The 16650-nt window shown below is 50.3% G+C and overlaps 1 protein-coding gene across 1 annotated transcript; it reads right to left on the bottom strand.

Annotated features, from left to right (window-relative positions):
• Window positions 1–3436: 3436 nt before the first annotated feature.
• Window positions 3437–13714, bottom strand: LOC136460351 (putative E3 ubiquitin-protein ligase SINA-like 6). The gene is made up of 4 exons (XM_066460087.1): window positions 13682–13714; window positions 13122–13167; window positions 4285–4355; window positions 3437–4153 (listed from the first exon to the last, which is right to left on the bottom strand). The coding sequence occupies exons 1-4, from the start codon at window positions 13712–13714 to the stop codon at window positions 3437–3439; spliced, it is 867 nt and encodes a 288-aa protein (XP_066316184.1).
• Between the last annotated feature and the right edge of the window lie 2936 nt (window positions 13715–16650).

Raw genomic sequence — 16650 nt, 5'->3', positions numbered from 1 at the left:
AGACCGGCACGGTGGCGAGAACTCTGACTCAACTCCGACGGGCTCTTCTCTACAAAAATGAAACAAAATACTATCATTTACAAAAAAAATCAGCAGAACCTCCCCGGCACGGTGAGGTTTCCAAAACCTGCAAAAAACAACGGCATGATGGCCGACAAGCACATATGGCTCAACAGAAGCCATGTAGTTTGGATATCAATCCATGCAGAAGAATATATCCAAGTAGTACCACTACTTGTACTACTACTTTCACTATTGCTACTACTACTACCATTGGTTCTTCTACTACTACCACTATTGCTACAACTACTACCATTAGTTGTACTACTACTACTACCACTACTTCTACTACTACTACCACTAATTCTACTACTAATACTACCACTAGTTGTACTAATACTACCACTAGTACAACTAATACTACTACAACTACCACTACCTCGACAATAATAAGTGAGAAGGCATACCTGACGGGCGACGGGGCAGGGGCTGGCGGAGTCAGGGACGGGGTCGGGCACGGACGGCGTCGGGGCGGGCGGTCCACGGGGCGCGGCCGGGGGCAGGGCGCGGCAGGGGCGTAGGGCCGGCCGGGGTCAGGGCGGTGCGGCCGGGCGCGTGGGCAGCCGGCGGCGCGGCAAGGGGAAGGGTCGGCCGGGGGCACGGCGCGACCGACGGCAGGGCGCGCGGGCAGTGGGCAGCGCGGCCGGGGGCAGGGCCGGCCGAGGGCACGGCGCGTGGGCGCGCGGGCAGCGCGGCGGCCGTGCGGAGCGGGCGCGCGGGTGGCCGGTGGCTGCGTGGGCGAGCGGGCCGGTGTGGGCGCGGCGCGCGGCGCGGAGGCGGGGGCGGGCACGCGTCGGCGTGGGGCTGGCTGGCTGTGACTGCCCGGCTGGCCAAAAACCACTAAGTCCCCACGCCCGCGGCCTTGCCGAGTGCCGGATCAGGGAGGCACTTGGCAAAGATTTGTTTTTTTTAAATTTCTTTGCCGAGTGCCCCAGATCTAGCACTCGGCAAATATTTAATTTTTTTTAAAATTCTTTGCCGAGCGTCTCAGATCTGGCGCTCGGCAAAGAATTTTTTTTTATTTTTAAAATACTTTGGCCGAGTGCCCCTGGGACGGCACTCGGCAAAGATTTAATTTTTTTATTATTTCTTTGCCGAGTGATGCACTCGGTAAAGAGGAAATTTTTAAAAAAAATTAAAACATTCTTTGTTTGCTTCGTACGTGACAACGTGCACAAAATCTTCTGAAATTTTTATCATAGCCTCCACATATGATATCACGACATCTCAACAAGTTTCATGATTTTCGGACTTCGTTTGCTTTTTATAGAATTTAAAAACACTTCACACATAATTTCGCGAACATGTTTCGTGAACAAGATGTCCGAAATTTCGGGTCCGTTCCTGGATACGACCTCTCACAACACTCACTAACATGACTATCAATTTTCGAATCATTAAACTCCATTATTCGTACCACGTGCAGTTCAAATTTCTAATTTCCGTAAAAATTCAAGTAAACGAAATAAAGTAACTAAATATAACAAAAAGCCACAAAAAATCCCCAAATTGTAACTAGGAGTTTCTGGTGCTTTAAAAGGGCTGCACAAAAAAATTGGAGGCCAAAAACAAAAAAACAAAAAAACTTTGCCGAGTGCCGGGGCATAGCACTCGGCAAAGGGTGTCTTTGCCGAGTGCCAGCCATCAGGCACTCGGCAAAGAATGTTTTAATTTTTTTTAAATTTCCTCTTTGCCGAGTGCATCCACAGGAGCACTCGGCAAAGAAATAATAAAAAAAAATTAAATCTTTGCCGAGTGTCGTCCTAGGGGCACTCGGCAAAGTATTTTAAAAATAAAAAAAATTCTTTGCCGAGCGCCAGATCTGAGACGCTCGGCAAAGAATTTTAAAAAAAATTTAAATCTTTGCCGAGTGCCAGATCTGAGGCACTCGGCAAAGAAATTTAAAAAAAAACAAATCTTTGCCGAGTGCCTCCCTGATCCGGCGCTCGGCAAAGAAGGCCGTGACCGGACGCCGTTTTCACGGGCAGCCTATGCCGAGTGTTGAGATTTTGCCGAGAGTCTGACGCTCGGCAAAGAAGTCCTTTGCCGAGTGCCCGTGTTTGCCGAGTGCCCGGCACTCGGCAAAGAAATCTTTGCCGAGTGCAATTCTTTGCCGAGTGCAGCACTCGGTAAAGAAGTTCTTTGTCGAGTGCCCGATTTTTGACACTTGGCAAAGAATTTTGCACTCGGCAAAGTCTCTGTTTCCGGTAGTAATTGTTGCCAATATGCACATGGAAGAAGGTGTCACCGTGTGAGCTCAAGAAAGAGGCAGAGAATACATGGGGTCTAACATATCGGGTCCATGTCAACATAGAGTCATCATATCACGACAACACATGGAGCAAATTAGAGCCTGTTTGAATCAATGCTGACGCCTATGACAAGTTGAGGGACCTAAATGCAATAATGTACAAGCCAAGGAATGAATTATCAAAATTCAAGAGTTGGGAACCCGAATGACACCACAGTATAAATTCAGAGGCTCAAATATCAAAAATCAAGAGTTGGGGACCCAATAACACAAGCACAGGCGTACATGTTTAGGTGCCAGGTCATAGTTTTTAGGATCATCAAGTGTCCAATATAACGACCATTGGGATTCTAGGTTGAGATGGCCATTACACACGTGTGTGAACAAAGGAAAGCACCCACCACTTGATTCATGAATAGCATCTCCTATAGTTTGCAAATGCCAAATGGGTTGGTCGCTTATACGTCTTTAGGATTCAAATTTTGTCCCATAAGACCTAAATTTATATGTGTTGTGTCTCCTATGGCTTCCATGCCAACAGGTACAATAGACACTGCGAAGAAAACAAAAACTAACACCAACAAATCTGTTGGAAATGAGTCACTATAACTCTCGACGGACGGAGGTAGAAGATGAACAATGGACAGATAGACTTGTTGGCGATGAACGCCGCGGTGACGAAAGCTTGTATCTTCGCTTCTATTAATCAAAGCATGACTCAGAACAAGTTGAGCTGACACATAACATTGGCTAATATAGCCCACGGCCTTAGCTCATGCAAGAGCCATGAACTCTGCGTGCATGACGGACGCGCACGATCCACGTGAACCGCTCAGTCCTCTCCTATGCTTGCTCCTCCACTGCATCTCTTCAACGCTAGCTGCTAGCTCTAAAGACTCGGCCACCACCTTAAGTCCTTGACTCAGCTAACAAACTAAAAATAGAATGCATGCACACACACGCACTATACCAGGTAGAGCACGTACTCTTGCCTGGCGCATGCGTCCGCAAGTTGCCCACACGACGGACTGGACTCGGTCCATGAACTCCAACACGAGCTCGAGCACGCGCGCCCTCGACGACCCCGCCTGACACACGCCATGCACGAACATGACGTGGTTTATTCTAACAAAATCGAATGCTTCCCGATCCCGTGAGGCGTGGTGTCGACCGCCGACGACCTCTGGACAAATGGACGTTGACGAAGACGGAGTTGAAGGAGGTCCAGTACGCGTCCGGCACGAACAGGAACCCGTCGGTAGGGTGTTGCCCTGCCCAGCTGCGCATGCAGGGCACGGAGCCCGATGCTGACAGCCAGAGCGCGCCGGGTTCACCGGCGCCGCCCACCTCCTGCTTGTACTCTAGCAACTCGTTGGACGCGGGGCGCGGGCCGAGGCAGACCACCGGCAGCGAACGACCCGAGCGAACGTCCCCGCCGTTGAGCAGCAAGAACACTCGCCGGTCCACCTGGTCCAGGAGCACCATGAACGGCCAGCTCCGGCGCAGCCACACCCACCACGCGGACCTGGCGAAGCTGACAACATAGTCTATGGTGTGCGCGTCGTGGATGTGGTCGTAGAGGAGCAGCCCCGAGTAGGCGCACCCTTGGAACGGGCACTCGAACGGCGCGTGCTGGCAGAGGAACGCCTCGTGGTCCCGCCTCTCGGTGTGCTTGAGCAGCTGCGTGCACCCGTGGCTCCTGAACGAGCAGGGGAGGGCCATGGCGGCGATGACATTCTCCAGCGCCCGGCACCGGATGTCGCCGACGGGCTCGCGGCAGGACGGGCAAGTCCCGTGGATGTGAACGCTGCAGGCATCGCATACGACGTGCCCGTTCTCGCACTGGCCAACAAACGCACGACGAATGACCAGTCAGATTCACCACTGCAGCCGCAAGCGCACGCACGCAGAGTTTGGTTTTGCAAAGTGAAATTAGTGAATGAAAGAAAGGCTGAAAGATGTGAGCTGCTTGCCTGGAAGATGGATCCTTCGAAAATGGAGAGGCAGATGGGGCACTCAAACACGTCCAGTTCCAGATCCATTGCTTTCACTACCCCAGTTATCGACATCACTGCCGGTTCAAAATCGGCCTTCACTACCGGATTTTGAACCGGCAGTGGCATGTCGGCAGTGATGCTCGCTGGCTACTGCTGCCGGTGCTTCACCCGACAGTGATAAGATTTAGAAAAAAAAAGCAATCCAACAAGCATGCTGGCTGGAGCATGCTCGTTACCGCCGCTACCGCCACCATGCTCGCTGGCTACCGCCGCCACTACATCAAGCATTTCATCCAAGAAAAAAATTCATACATCACAGATAAATGACGGATTCAACACATCAGAAAAACTCATCCACAAATCGATTCGTGCATCGCAGACGAAGGAGAAGGGTTCAACACATCACAAATCAACCCATCCACAAAATCGATTCTTACATCACAGAAAAGGGAGCAAATTGATTCACACAACATTATCGTGCGGAGAGACACAGTGCGGAGACACAGTGCGGCTGCCTCCTCCTTCTCCGGCGGGCGCGCGCGGTTGCCTCCTCCTCCTTCGGCGGGCGCCCCCCTCCTCCCCTCAGGCGATGCGGGCGTGGAGGCCGGATCCGGCGGCGGGGAAGCCGGATCCGGTGGTGGGGAGGACGGATCCGGGCTCCTATCCTCGCCCTCACCGCCGGATCCGGGCGCAGGCGAGCGGTGGCGGTGGCCGTCTCCCCACGGCAGCGCTCCTCCCCCTTCAACTCCGGCAGCGGCGTGGACTCCAACTCCGGTAGCGGCGTGGAGGCCGGATCCAGTGGCGTGGAGGTCGGATCCGGCCTCCCCACGGCAGCGCTCCTCCCCCTACTCCGGCGGCGGCGTGGAGGCCGGATCTGGTGGCGTGGAGGCCGGATCTGGCCTCCCCACGGCGGCGCTCCTCCCCCTCCATCTCTACGTCAACTCCGGCGGTGGCTGTGCTCTTACCGGTCCCCGCACGACCGCGCGGTGTGGTGTGGAGGCGTGGTGTGGAGTGGAGGCGTGGTGTTGCCGTGGTCTGTCGGGTTGCCGTGGTGTGGTGTGAGGAGGTGTGGTGTTGGGAGGGGGAGTTGGAGCGGCAGATAGAGTTGGAAGGCGTGCGGAGTTAACGGGGATGAATAAAATTTTCGGGTCCGAGAGTATGCATCAGTGCCGGTTCCGTAATTTAACCGACAGTAAATAGATATTACTGTCGGTTTGAATTAATAACCGACAGTGATGTGGTCCTTCAGTGTCGGTTTTAGCCCAGCCTCAATCATTTTCTCGTTTTCAAGCTCGGAAGCGTACATCACTGTCGATTCTCACGAATCCGACAGTGATGAGGTCGACAGTGATGTCTAAATCTGTAGTAGCGTTTTTGCGCTGCTAGCTCCTTGCTTCTCGCTGTCTCTGGCTCCGGCGGTGCCTGATGGTAGTGAAAACGATGGTAGAAAGCTAAATTAAAAAGGGCAGTCCTGAATGAACACCGTACCCACCACGGCGATCGCTGGAGTTTGAAGAATATAGATTGATTTCTTTTCAGAAGAACTGCTGTTTACTATCAGGCCGTATATATAGAGACCGGTAGCTAAGATATCCTAGAAAATCTTAAGCCTAACTGAACTAGGTAACAAACTAAGGACATCTAATACGTATCCTTTTTTAAATAACTAAGGCACCTGCTGTGTCTACTACGGCTCTTGCTGCCTTCTTGCGCCGGCGCTCATACGTGCATCCGCACATGACACACACACACACACACACACAGAGAGAGAGAGAGAGGAGAGAGATAATAGATATATAGAGAGATATATATATATATATATATATATATATATATATATAGATATATATATATATATATATATATATATATATATATATATATATATATATATATATATATATATATATAGGGAGAGGCTATTCAGTAGCCGGCTACAAAATAAGTTATTCTGTAGCCACCTCCATTTACTATAATTTTATATACTAATTTACCATAATATAAATACATATTTACGATAGTTGGGTTACTATAACACATGGGGATATTTACCATAACGTTATATTAAACCACTTAGTAAGGAGTTACTATAATCTCGTAAAATAACATAGTAATTATCGTAACTCAAAGTGGCTACAGAATAAGTTATTCTGTAGCCAGCTACAGAATAGTAGTTCTATATATATATATATATATATATATATATATATATATATATATATATATATATATATATATATATATATATATATATATAGGGAGAGGCTATTCAGTAGCCGGCTACAAAATAAGTTATTCTGTAGCCACCTCCATTTACTATAATTTTATATACTAATTTACCATAATATAAATACATATTTACGATAGTTGGGTTACTATAACACATGGGGATATTTACCATAACGTTATATTAAACCACTTAGTAAGGAGTTACTATAATCTCGTAAAATAACATAGTAATTATCGTAACTCAAAGTGGCTACAGAATAAGTTATTCTGTAGCCAGCTACAGGATAGTAGTTCTATATATATATATATATATATATATATATATATATATATATATATGCGCATAATACTAACGATTATTTTGCAGCTTCAGCAAACCAGATCGGTCATGGTTGGTTTGCAGTTAAAAAAAAAACTCAATCTTCTCAATGGTGAATCCCGTGCAACACCATTTCATAATTTCGTTGCTTGCAGTTTAAATAAATCCATTCTTTTAATTTCTTACACAAAACATAGCTTATTACCTCCTCAGATTTCACAGTTGAACTAAAGCTGCTGTTACTTATTATTACCAACCCGGCCATTCCCGGCCCAAACAAACAAGGCATTCACTATCGAAAACCGGCACTTTGCCGAGTGCCAGAGACTTTCTCGAGTGTATTTTATCGGACACTTGGCAAAAACAGTCTTTGTCGAGTGCCAAATAAAATACACTCGACAAAAAAAAAAACACTCGACAAAATGCGTCTTTGCCGAGTGTCTTTTTTCTGGCACTCGGTAAAGATGTATTTTGCCGAGTGCTATTTTTCGGCACACGGCAAAATGTCTTTGCCGAGTGACTTTTTCTGGCACTCGGCAAAGATGTATTTTGCCGAGTGCTATTTTTCGGCACACAGCAAAATGCGTCTTTGCCGAGTGCCTTTTTTCTGGCACTCGGCAAAGATGTATTTTGCCGAGTGCCTTTGTTTTAGCACTCGGCAAAGAGACATTTTGCCGTGTGTATTTTTTTGCCCTCGGCAAATCAGTTTTTCAAAGTAATTTTTGAGGCCCTAAATGAATTCAAATGAAAAACTTTTCAACTACAAAGTTGTATAACTTCTCAAGATCTACAAAGTTTATTTTGGTCATTTCTTCATTTGACAAAGCGACAATAACATTGTTAATAAAATATACATCTCTCATATTAGTTTCATGAAAGTAGAAGAGGGATATATAAGATTTGTGAACAATGTTACTAGCACTATGTCGGATGAACAAATGACCAAAATAAACTTTGTAGATCTTGAGAAGTTATGAAATTTTGTAGTTGGCAACATTTTGATTTGAAATCATCTTGTCATGCAAAAACGACGTTTGAATTTGTAAATTTTAAAATTTAAATTTTTCAAAAGACCTCGGATGGAAAAACTTTCTAAATAAAAATTGTAGATCTCCAAAAGTTATGAAACTATGTAGTTGACAATTTTTTGATTTGAAATCATCTTATCATGCAAAACTACGTTTGAATCTCTCAAATTTGAAATTCGAATTTTTCAAACGACCTCGGATGGAAAAACTTCCTAAATGAAAATTGTACATCTCGAAAAGTTATGAAACTTTGTAGTTGACCACTTTTTTATTTGAATTCTTTTAAGGCCTCAAACAAGCAATTTACTCTCGGTTTAGTATAATATATGAGGATAGGTAACGGAATTTAGACATAAGTGACAGTGTAGTGCAGTGGTAGAGCAGCAGACACGCGAGGGAGAGGTCGTGAGTTTGAATCCCGCGGGCCGCGTTAACCACGAATTTAACGCAAAAAATGCACCGACTTCGATGAAGACGGGCGGGCGCTGGCTTGTGGCGGCCTCCCTCGAAAAAATTGAAAAATTTTGCTATTATTTTTGGGTTTTTTCGCATTTTCATTTTGCCGAGTGCTGTTTCGGCACTCAGCAAAGGCTTTGCCGAGTGCCCGACAAAAAACACTTGGCAAAGAAGCCTTTGTCGTGAAGAGATATGAGCCTTCTTTGCTGAGTACAATTGCACTCGGTAAAGCACGCGTCTGCTGTAGTGATTAGAGCATCTCAAGGAGTACTACCTAAAACAGACCCCTACTTCTCTGTTTGAAGTTTTGAAGGAGGCGGAGAATAACAGCACCGCGTCTTTTAGGGGCTGAAGCACGGAACAATACGAATTTGAAAACCAGTTTCCGTGCAAGTGCGATCGAGGCTACCGCATGTTGTTGGTGGATTCAAAGGTACACAGACCGTTCCACAAAATCACAAGCTACGGGCATACCCATCGGGCCGGCAGTCTGACTCTGGTCCAGTCTGACTCTGGTCCAACCTAGGGTTTCTTGCGTTTTACTAGTACAAGCAAATGTGTCCGTGCGTTGCAATGGAACTCAATATATCCTAGAATCGATCCTCATGTCATCGCTAGACGTGAGTTGTTGTAGCTAACTGATACGAGCACGTATCATGAATCTAAATCACATACAAGTGCCAAGCACGACGCTCCCTGATGGGATACCACGGGACTGCTCCATGTTCGTTCTTGCCGAAATTCTATCTGGACAGAGAGCAAAATCTGTGTTACCATGTATTTCATGTACGAACTAGTTCAACCCAAAAAATTCTATATGGAGAATTCAGTATATTTTAACTTTTTTTGTGTGACTAATAATTATTTTAATTAGCTTTAAGAATTTCTTTGCTTTGGTTCTCAATGGAGCAAAAAAAAAGTACGTCCCTGTAGTTTCAGAATAGCTAGCTAGAATATCTGTTGTAATTTCAGTTCTGTTTTTGTTTTCTCTCTCTCTCTCTCTCTCTCTAAAGATCCGGTAGTCCGGTTTTGCATTAAATAAGGAGGGTTACAGAATTTACGTCTCACAAGCACGAGAGGTGCTGCCTCCCGCAGAAGACTGATGCAGGACTGCAGGAGGTTTAGGAGAAACTATGCTAATTACTCGCTAAGAGATGAGCTACCAATAGAGGAACTAAGTACTTTCCCTCTCGCCAAGGCCCAAGGGGAGCATTCTTCACTGATTTCTACGGCCACAAACTGTGCAGACTTCCGAGTGTTCATGAAGATTTCATCATTTCTTTGTTTCCCAATGCACCACAAAGTTAGGATTGACCGCATGTGTGCCTGCTTCATACAAACAGCGGGGAACCAGCCCTCCATGTCTGCAGCATCCGTCCACCTTGATGTGTGCAGATTGTGGCACTTGCTCCAGATAGCAGCATTTGGCCAGCAAACTTGACTACCTCTAGAGTTCAACAACATTACACCTTCCCCATCACCTGTGGCGACAGCCCCACCTATTGATCCACCATGAACTTTCAGCCGATCCTTGCCACCAAGCTCCAAACAGCACATCACCTTGGGTAAAGATTTCCAAACGGGCCGCACGGGCACTACATGGCACGAGCACGGCTGGGCACGGCACGGCCAGGCACGGCACGGTAGCCTTGCCGTGCCGTGCCGTGTAGTGCCGCCGTGCTCAGCCTCTGGCCCAGGCACGGCACTAAGCACTCCAGACCGTGCCGTGCCGTGCCACTGGGCACGGCAGTCCAGCGTGTTAGTGCCGTGCCTTGGCACTAACCCACAAAACCACATCAAAATTTCAGAAAACAGAGAACAGCTCAAATATGAAGAAATCAAAATCAAGAAGAGAACACCAGGCAACAAAATATCAAAAGGAAGAGCTGTGCAATGGCTGCCTCATTAAAAACCTGTCCAGGTAAAACTCACCCTTGTGAGAAACCCTGGACAGGAAAAAAGAGTGCAACCAGCCCCTTAGTGTAATTCAATTGTTCATTACATCCAATCCACAGGTCCAAAGCATCCAAGTCCAACTCGTCGTCTCCGGTCATCCCGCAGAGGCGCAACTCGTCGTTGATCGTCATGGAGAGACCGATGTCCTCCTGCTCATCCGACATCTCGTCGTCGCCGGCCTCCGGTCCCTCAACGCCAGTGGCTTCAAAAAAAGAAACAGATCTAGGGTTAAATCAAGAAGAAGAAAAAGAAGTAAAAAACAACAAAGCAAGATCAACAAGAAGAAGAAGTGAAGAAGAACAGCGAATCAAGAAGAAGAAGAAGAACAAAAAACAGATCTAACTCACCTCGCTTGACGGAGCACCAGAGGCAACGGCGACGACGACATCGCTCAGATCCGGCGTCCTGGTACCTCAACGCATCATAGCGGAGCCCCAATGACGCCGGAGTCCGGCGAGATCGACGAGCGCGGCGAGAGAGAGACGAAGACGATTCGTTGGAGATCTCAACGACTAAGCTACATCGCCGGTCAGAGAGAAGAGAAGGGGTGTACAAGGCCGTGCCGTGTGCCCGTGCAAGCCACCGCCGCTGTCACCAGCCACCGGACGGCGAAAAGAAGAGAGTGAGCGGCTAGGGTTTCGAACGAGAGAGCAGAGCCGAAGAGCGAGGTGCGCGCGGCGCGGAGGGGGAAGAAATGAGCACAGTAGCTTCCCCCGGGCGGCTCCTGGCTTATATAGGCGCCCCACCGCAGCCCTTCATCCAACGGCCAGCGCTCACCGGGGGCTTCATCCAACGGCTCTTAGCCGTGCCGACCCCGTGCCGGCCTTTGGAGCGGGCCGTGCCCGTGCCGTGCCAACGGGCTAGCATAGCGGCCCAGGCACGGGCACGAGGCCGTGCCGTGCTTGGCACGAGCACGGGAGAGGCCGGGCCGGGCCGTTTTCGGACCAGGCCAAATCAGCACCGTGCCCGTGCTGGCCCGATGGGCCAGACCCGTTTGGAAAACTTTAACCTTGGGAAATAAACCTAACTCAACCGGTAGAAAAACGGCCAGCTGACACTAATCTAAGGTACATGGATAAATAATCTAAGTGCAACATCCACTGCATCTGTAATAACACCATCATGGGATCTCCATCTCGGTCGCCCCCGACTCCGCTGCCATTGCAGCTAGGGCCTTGGAGAGCTTCCTGTTGCCCATCTTCGTCGCAGCCTTTTATTGCCTTGATCGCCTGCTCTGGGAGGTCCTGTCCAAACATGTCAACGAACTCCGTGACTGCTGCATTCTACAACTGGCTGTTCATGAAGTCCAGCTCGTGCATGAGCTTGTGCTGGGCACGCTGAGCCACCGGTACTGGAGATGGACGGGCGGCCAAGCGCAGGCTGGAGCGCGGGTGGACGCCATCGTCCTCCTATGGCCTCTGGTACTCGGCCTACTGGCCCACCAAGGTGGAGACGCCGGCGTCGGCAGAACTGGATCCGGCACATCCGTGAACATCTTCTCGCAGAATGAGGCGCAGCCACCATCATCTTCTATCCCCTACACAACAGCTTCCAAGTGCGCTGTCGCCACCAGGTCAACAACATCAGAGTCGGGACTGGCACTCCGGCACACGATGGAACCGAGGGGCCCTGCATCAATGTCAATCCTGTTGACTGCCTCAGCTAGTTCGGCCTCGTCGATGTCTGCTTGAGGGGTGCGAGCAGTACACCGGGCTCAAGGGTGATCTCCTCCTGGCCTCCTCCGCAGTTGGCCTCGGGTTGATGGGCCTCGGGATGGGTGGAGGCACCACCAGACCAGAGACCGGAGAACGAGACATAGGCGGGCGAGCCAGAGTCCTCCTCGCCGTCGTCTGGGGCGAAGTTCGGGGCCGGGGCAGCGATCGCCAGGTCGTGCAGGAACTTGTGGAGCATGGGGTCGTCGTCCCTAGAGACAGGAGCGTGCCAGCCACGCACTCCGGTCCCCAAGTCCTGCTCCAAGAGGGGGTCCACGCTCGCCGGTTCCTGCAGTCGAAGTGTATCATTGGTGTCATAGGTCCTCACCCGACCAGCCGGGGAGCGTGAGCGACGCCACTCCCAGTCTCCCACATCGGTAGTTAGATATTTGCCCTTTTTGCTATTTTTTTTCTTTTTTGGTTGGTGCACCATGACAGGATCAGTGCCTAGACTCCAAATAAGAGTAATATAGGATCTGTTTGGCATGGCTCCACTCCAGAACTTCAGCAACTCTAGCAAAAAATCCAGCCAAACACCCTAGCTCCAAAACTCCATAGAGCTGCCAACTCCATGGAGCTATAGTGCAAATGGGGGTGGAGTTTTGGAGCACCTCTTTTGCTGCTCCAGAACCCTCTCTTTTGAACCTTTTCATGGAGTTGGTGGGTAATTCCCACCTGTGCCACTGATTACACAGAAAACGGTTCGTTTCTATTTTTTCCGAGCCCCCGCGCCGTGACTCCCTCCCTCCCGCGCTGTTGTCTTTCTCCCCCGCAGCTACGGCAGGTGCGGCGCGTTCAGCGTCTGCAACGTGGTCGACGCCACGCCCTGCAGATGCGTCAGGGGGTTCGCGCCGAGGTCGGCGGCAGAGTGGTACATGCGGAACACGTCCGGCGGGTGCGCCCGGAGGACGCCGCTCCAGTGCGGCGGCGGCGCCGGCGGCGGGGACGGGTTCTACCTTCTGCGTGGCGTCAAGCTGCTGGACACGCACAGCTGCGCCGTGGACGTCGGCGCCACCCTCGAGCAGTGCGCGCGCAGGTGCCTGGCTAACTGCTCATGGACACACGGTTCGTCGACGGCGGGCAGGACCTCTATGGGGGTATTAATCCCTATACCCTTACGACTAGGCTTGGGCCGGCTCGGACCAGGGGGTCTGGCCCACTAGAAGACGACGCGCGGCCCGGCCAATCTGTTCGGAGTCCCGCGTAAGGAATCAAGGCAGATTTGGAGATCAAGCAAGATCCTAGTCGATTAGAATAGGAATCCTTATCCGGCCACCTATGGCAATTATAACCGGTTAGGATTAGTTTCCAGATCTGTAACCCTGCCCCCAGACTATATAAGGCGGGCAGGGGACCCCTCTAAAAAACATCTCTCATTGACATACAGCAATACAATCAGACGCAGGACGTAGGTATTACGCCTTTACGGCAGCCGAACCTAGATAAAACCTCGTGTTTGTCTTACGTCACCATCTTGTTTGTAGCTTGCGCATCTGTCTACCGATAATCTACTACCTTGGGCATACCCCTAGGTAAACTGCTGACCATATTTCGTCGACAGTGATGCGTCAGGTAGGGGGTATGCGTACTGCTCTCCAGGCGAACAAGATGGTCATCATCACCGGTTCCACGGCTACGCCGAACGGCCTCACTTTCACCATCGGTCAGATCACCTGGACCACTGGCTCCGACGACTTCATCGCCATGATCACGGAGGAGGCGCGGATTCAATCTGCGTCGACCACTGCTTCACCTGCATCGGCTACGGCTCCGACCACGGTGGATCTGGCTCCGGCCATGCCAGCATCGTCTTTAGCCACGCCGACAACTCGTCGTCCGCTTCCTCGCTACAAAGGGAGGCAGATCGACAACACCGACCTGCTCGACTCCATCGATCGGGTTGGCACCAAACTTGCTAAAACCCTAGCTCTGGTAAGTTCGATTCAAAGTCAACCTAATGAGCAGGTAACCACTATCCACAACAGATCTACCCGACCAGCTCGGGGCAGTCGTCCTGCACGACTCGATACGGATCTCATGGTCACATTTACTCCTGAAGGGCGCTCTGTTCGTCGCCGGCCAGCCCCCACGACGGGTCTCCGGCTCTCCGAGTACGAAGCCTCGATGGAGAACTACCAGGCCCAGCCCTACGACCTGCGCAACTTCGTTAACATGGTCCGGATTGAGGATTATCAAGAAGGATAGGTCCACATAGTTCAAGAGGGTGGCTCAAGCTCCTCGTCCGGCATCGCATCTAATGGCTCCGTCCACACCGAGCTCCAGCATCATGACAATGAAGGCGTTGAATATGATCTGGATATCCCAGACCACGCCCCGGGGTTCCCACGATTCCCATCCTTCCCACCAAGGCGAGGAGACTTGATCAATGTTGTCAGTAATGATGAACCACCAGCAGTTGGTGAAACTGAACAAGAAAGGCTAGCACGCGAAGCACGCAATATTGACCAATTTAATCGCCGACAAATCGAAGCCGAGGCAGAAGAGGAGGCACGACGCATAAGGGTCTAGCCGCGCGACCTTAACAATGCCTTTGACAGGGTGGGGGACAAGCAGGTCTTCAGGACTCCAAGCGCCAACGTAGCTGTTGCTATGGCGACAATGCAACGACTACCCAATACCTCGGAAATCCAGGCAGTTCGTGCTGATATACAAGCTTACCTGACGGCTGTTATGGCCCAGACCGCAGAGATTGTAAATCAAGTTCGGGCTCCATCCGTCTCAGTCGAATCAAGCCACAGCTGCCAGTACTCAAGTCGCTCACAGCCACCCAACCAATGTGGCTCGCGCAACAACGACCCATCAGACAACCGTCAAGGCGAAAACAGTGGCCATGATGGTGGCCGGGACGACAACCGTCGTGGCTACCGGGACGACAACCGCCGAGACAAACGCGATAATTGACGTAATAACCGCGGTCGCAGGGTTAACCAGGGTGGCAACCGGGATCGCCGTGATAGCAATAATGATCTCTGCCATTACCTCCAAGAACGCGATCTGCGCGATCGCATTAACCAAAGAGCCAACGATCGTGCATCCCATGAAAGTTATCGCCGTATGGAATATGATACTACCCACGGCCCTCCGGGTTTGAAACAGTTTACTCCACACCTTCGCAAAGTCATATTCCCTAAGAACTTCAAGCTCGAAAAACTTCAGAAGTACGACGGCAAGGAGAACCCCGAATTATGGGTCATGCTCTACGAAACCGCGTGCAGATCAGCCATGGCTGACGAGCACGTCATGTCTAATTACTTCCCAGTCGCCGTCGGCCATGCAGGCCACCAATGGCTGGTCAGCTTGCTGGCGAACTACTTTGATTCTTGGCAAGAGCTCAAGCAAGCATTCATCGACAACTTCATTGCTACTTGCGAGCAACCCAGCAACAAATATGATCTGCAGCGGATTTAAGATCGCAAAGATGAGCCACTGCACGAGTATGTCCGACGCTTCTCAGAGATGCGCATCAAGGTCCCATCAATCTCCGACAACGAGGCAATCGAGGCTTTCATCACTGGTCTCCGCTTCCACGATGCCCTAAGGGACAAGCTCCTCCGCAAGAGACCTAAATCAGTCACAGCGCTCCTGGCCACTGCTAAAAAATATGCGGATGCCGATGATGCTAGAAAGATAATCATCGAAGAAGCAGCAAGGGTTCCACGCTCTGACCACCCCCCACACCGCGACGACTACCGCGGCAACCATGGTCGGAACGACAATTTTGATCGTCGCAACCAGCGCAACGATTCCCACGACCACCGCGACCAGCATAATTAGCGGTATAATCGCCATGACGATTACAGGGGCAAGCGTGCTTGGGAAGACGACGGCGAGGTCAACACCATTAAAAAAGGTGGCGGACGTCGCAACTACGAAGACGACTACGCCAAAGCATTGAAGGGACCCTGCCAGCTCCATCCCAAGTCAAACCACACCATGGAGAATTGCCATGTCCTCAAATCTATCTACACGCGCCAACAGGCTCTGGATACATCCGACAAGCCTAACGACGCAGGGGAGCAGCGTAACGAGGACAACGACGATGAAGACGTAGATCCTCGTCACAAGTACGTTAAGCCAACCGATCGCGTCCACACCATCATTGGAGGCAAAGTGTCCATCGAGACCAAACGAGAACGCAAGCTGCTCGCCCATGCTTGCTTGAACGTGGCCAATGCTGACAACCTCATCGTAGATCCACGGCTCCCTCCTTGGTCTCACCACGAGATCTCTTTCAGCAGAAAGGGCCAATAGGCTGCAATACCTGAGCCAGGACGTTTTCCTCTAGTTCTCGATCCTTGTATCAACAAGGTTCAGTTCGACAGAGTGCTGATTGACGGTGGCAGTTCCATCGATATACTGTTCAAGAATAGTTTGCCAGCCCTAAAGATAACCTAGGCTGATCTCAAGTCATACGAGGCATAGTTCTAGGGTGTTCTCCCCAGATAGAGCTCCACACCTCTCGGGCAGATCACGCTACCTGTGCAATTTGGTATCCCGGACCACTTCCACACTGACTACATCAACTTCATGGTCGCTGACTTCGACGGCACCTACCATGCTATCCTTGATCGACCAGCGCTCACCAAATTCATGGCCATACCTCACTATAGGTATTTGGTGC

Source organism: Miscanthus floridulus, chromosome 6 (genome assembly GCF_019320115.1).
Source record: "Miscanthus floridulus cultivar M001 chromosome 6, ASM1932011v1, whole genome shotgun sequence".
Classification (NCBI taxonomy): Eukaryota; Viridiplantae; Streptophyta; class Magnoliopsida; order Poales; family Poaceae; genus Miscanthus; species Miscanthus floridulus.
This window is presented reverse-complemented; position numbering and strand designations above follow the sequence as displayed.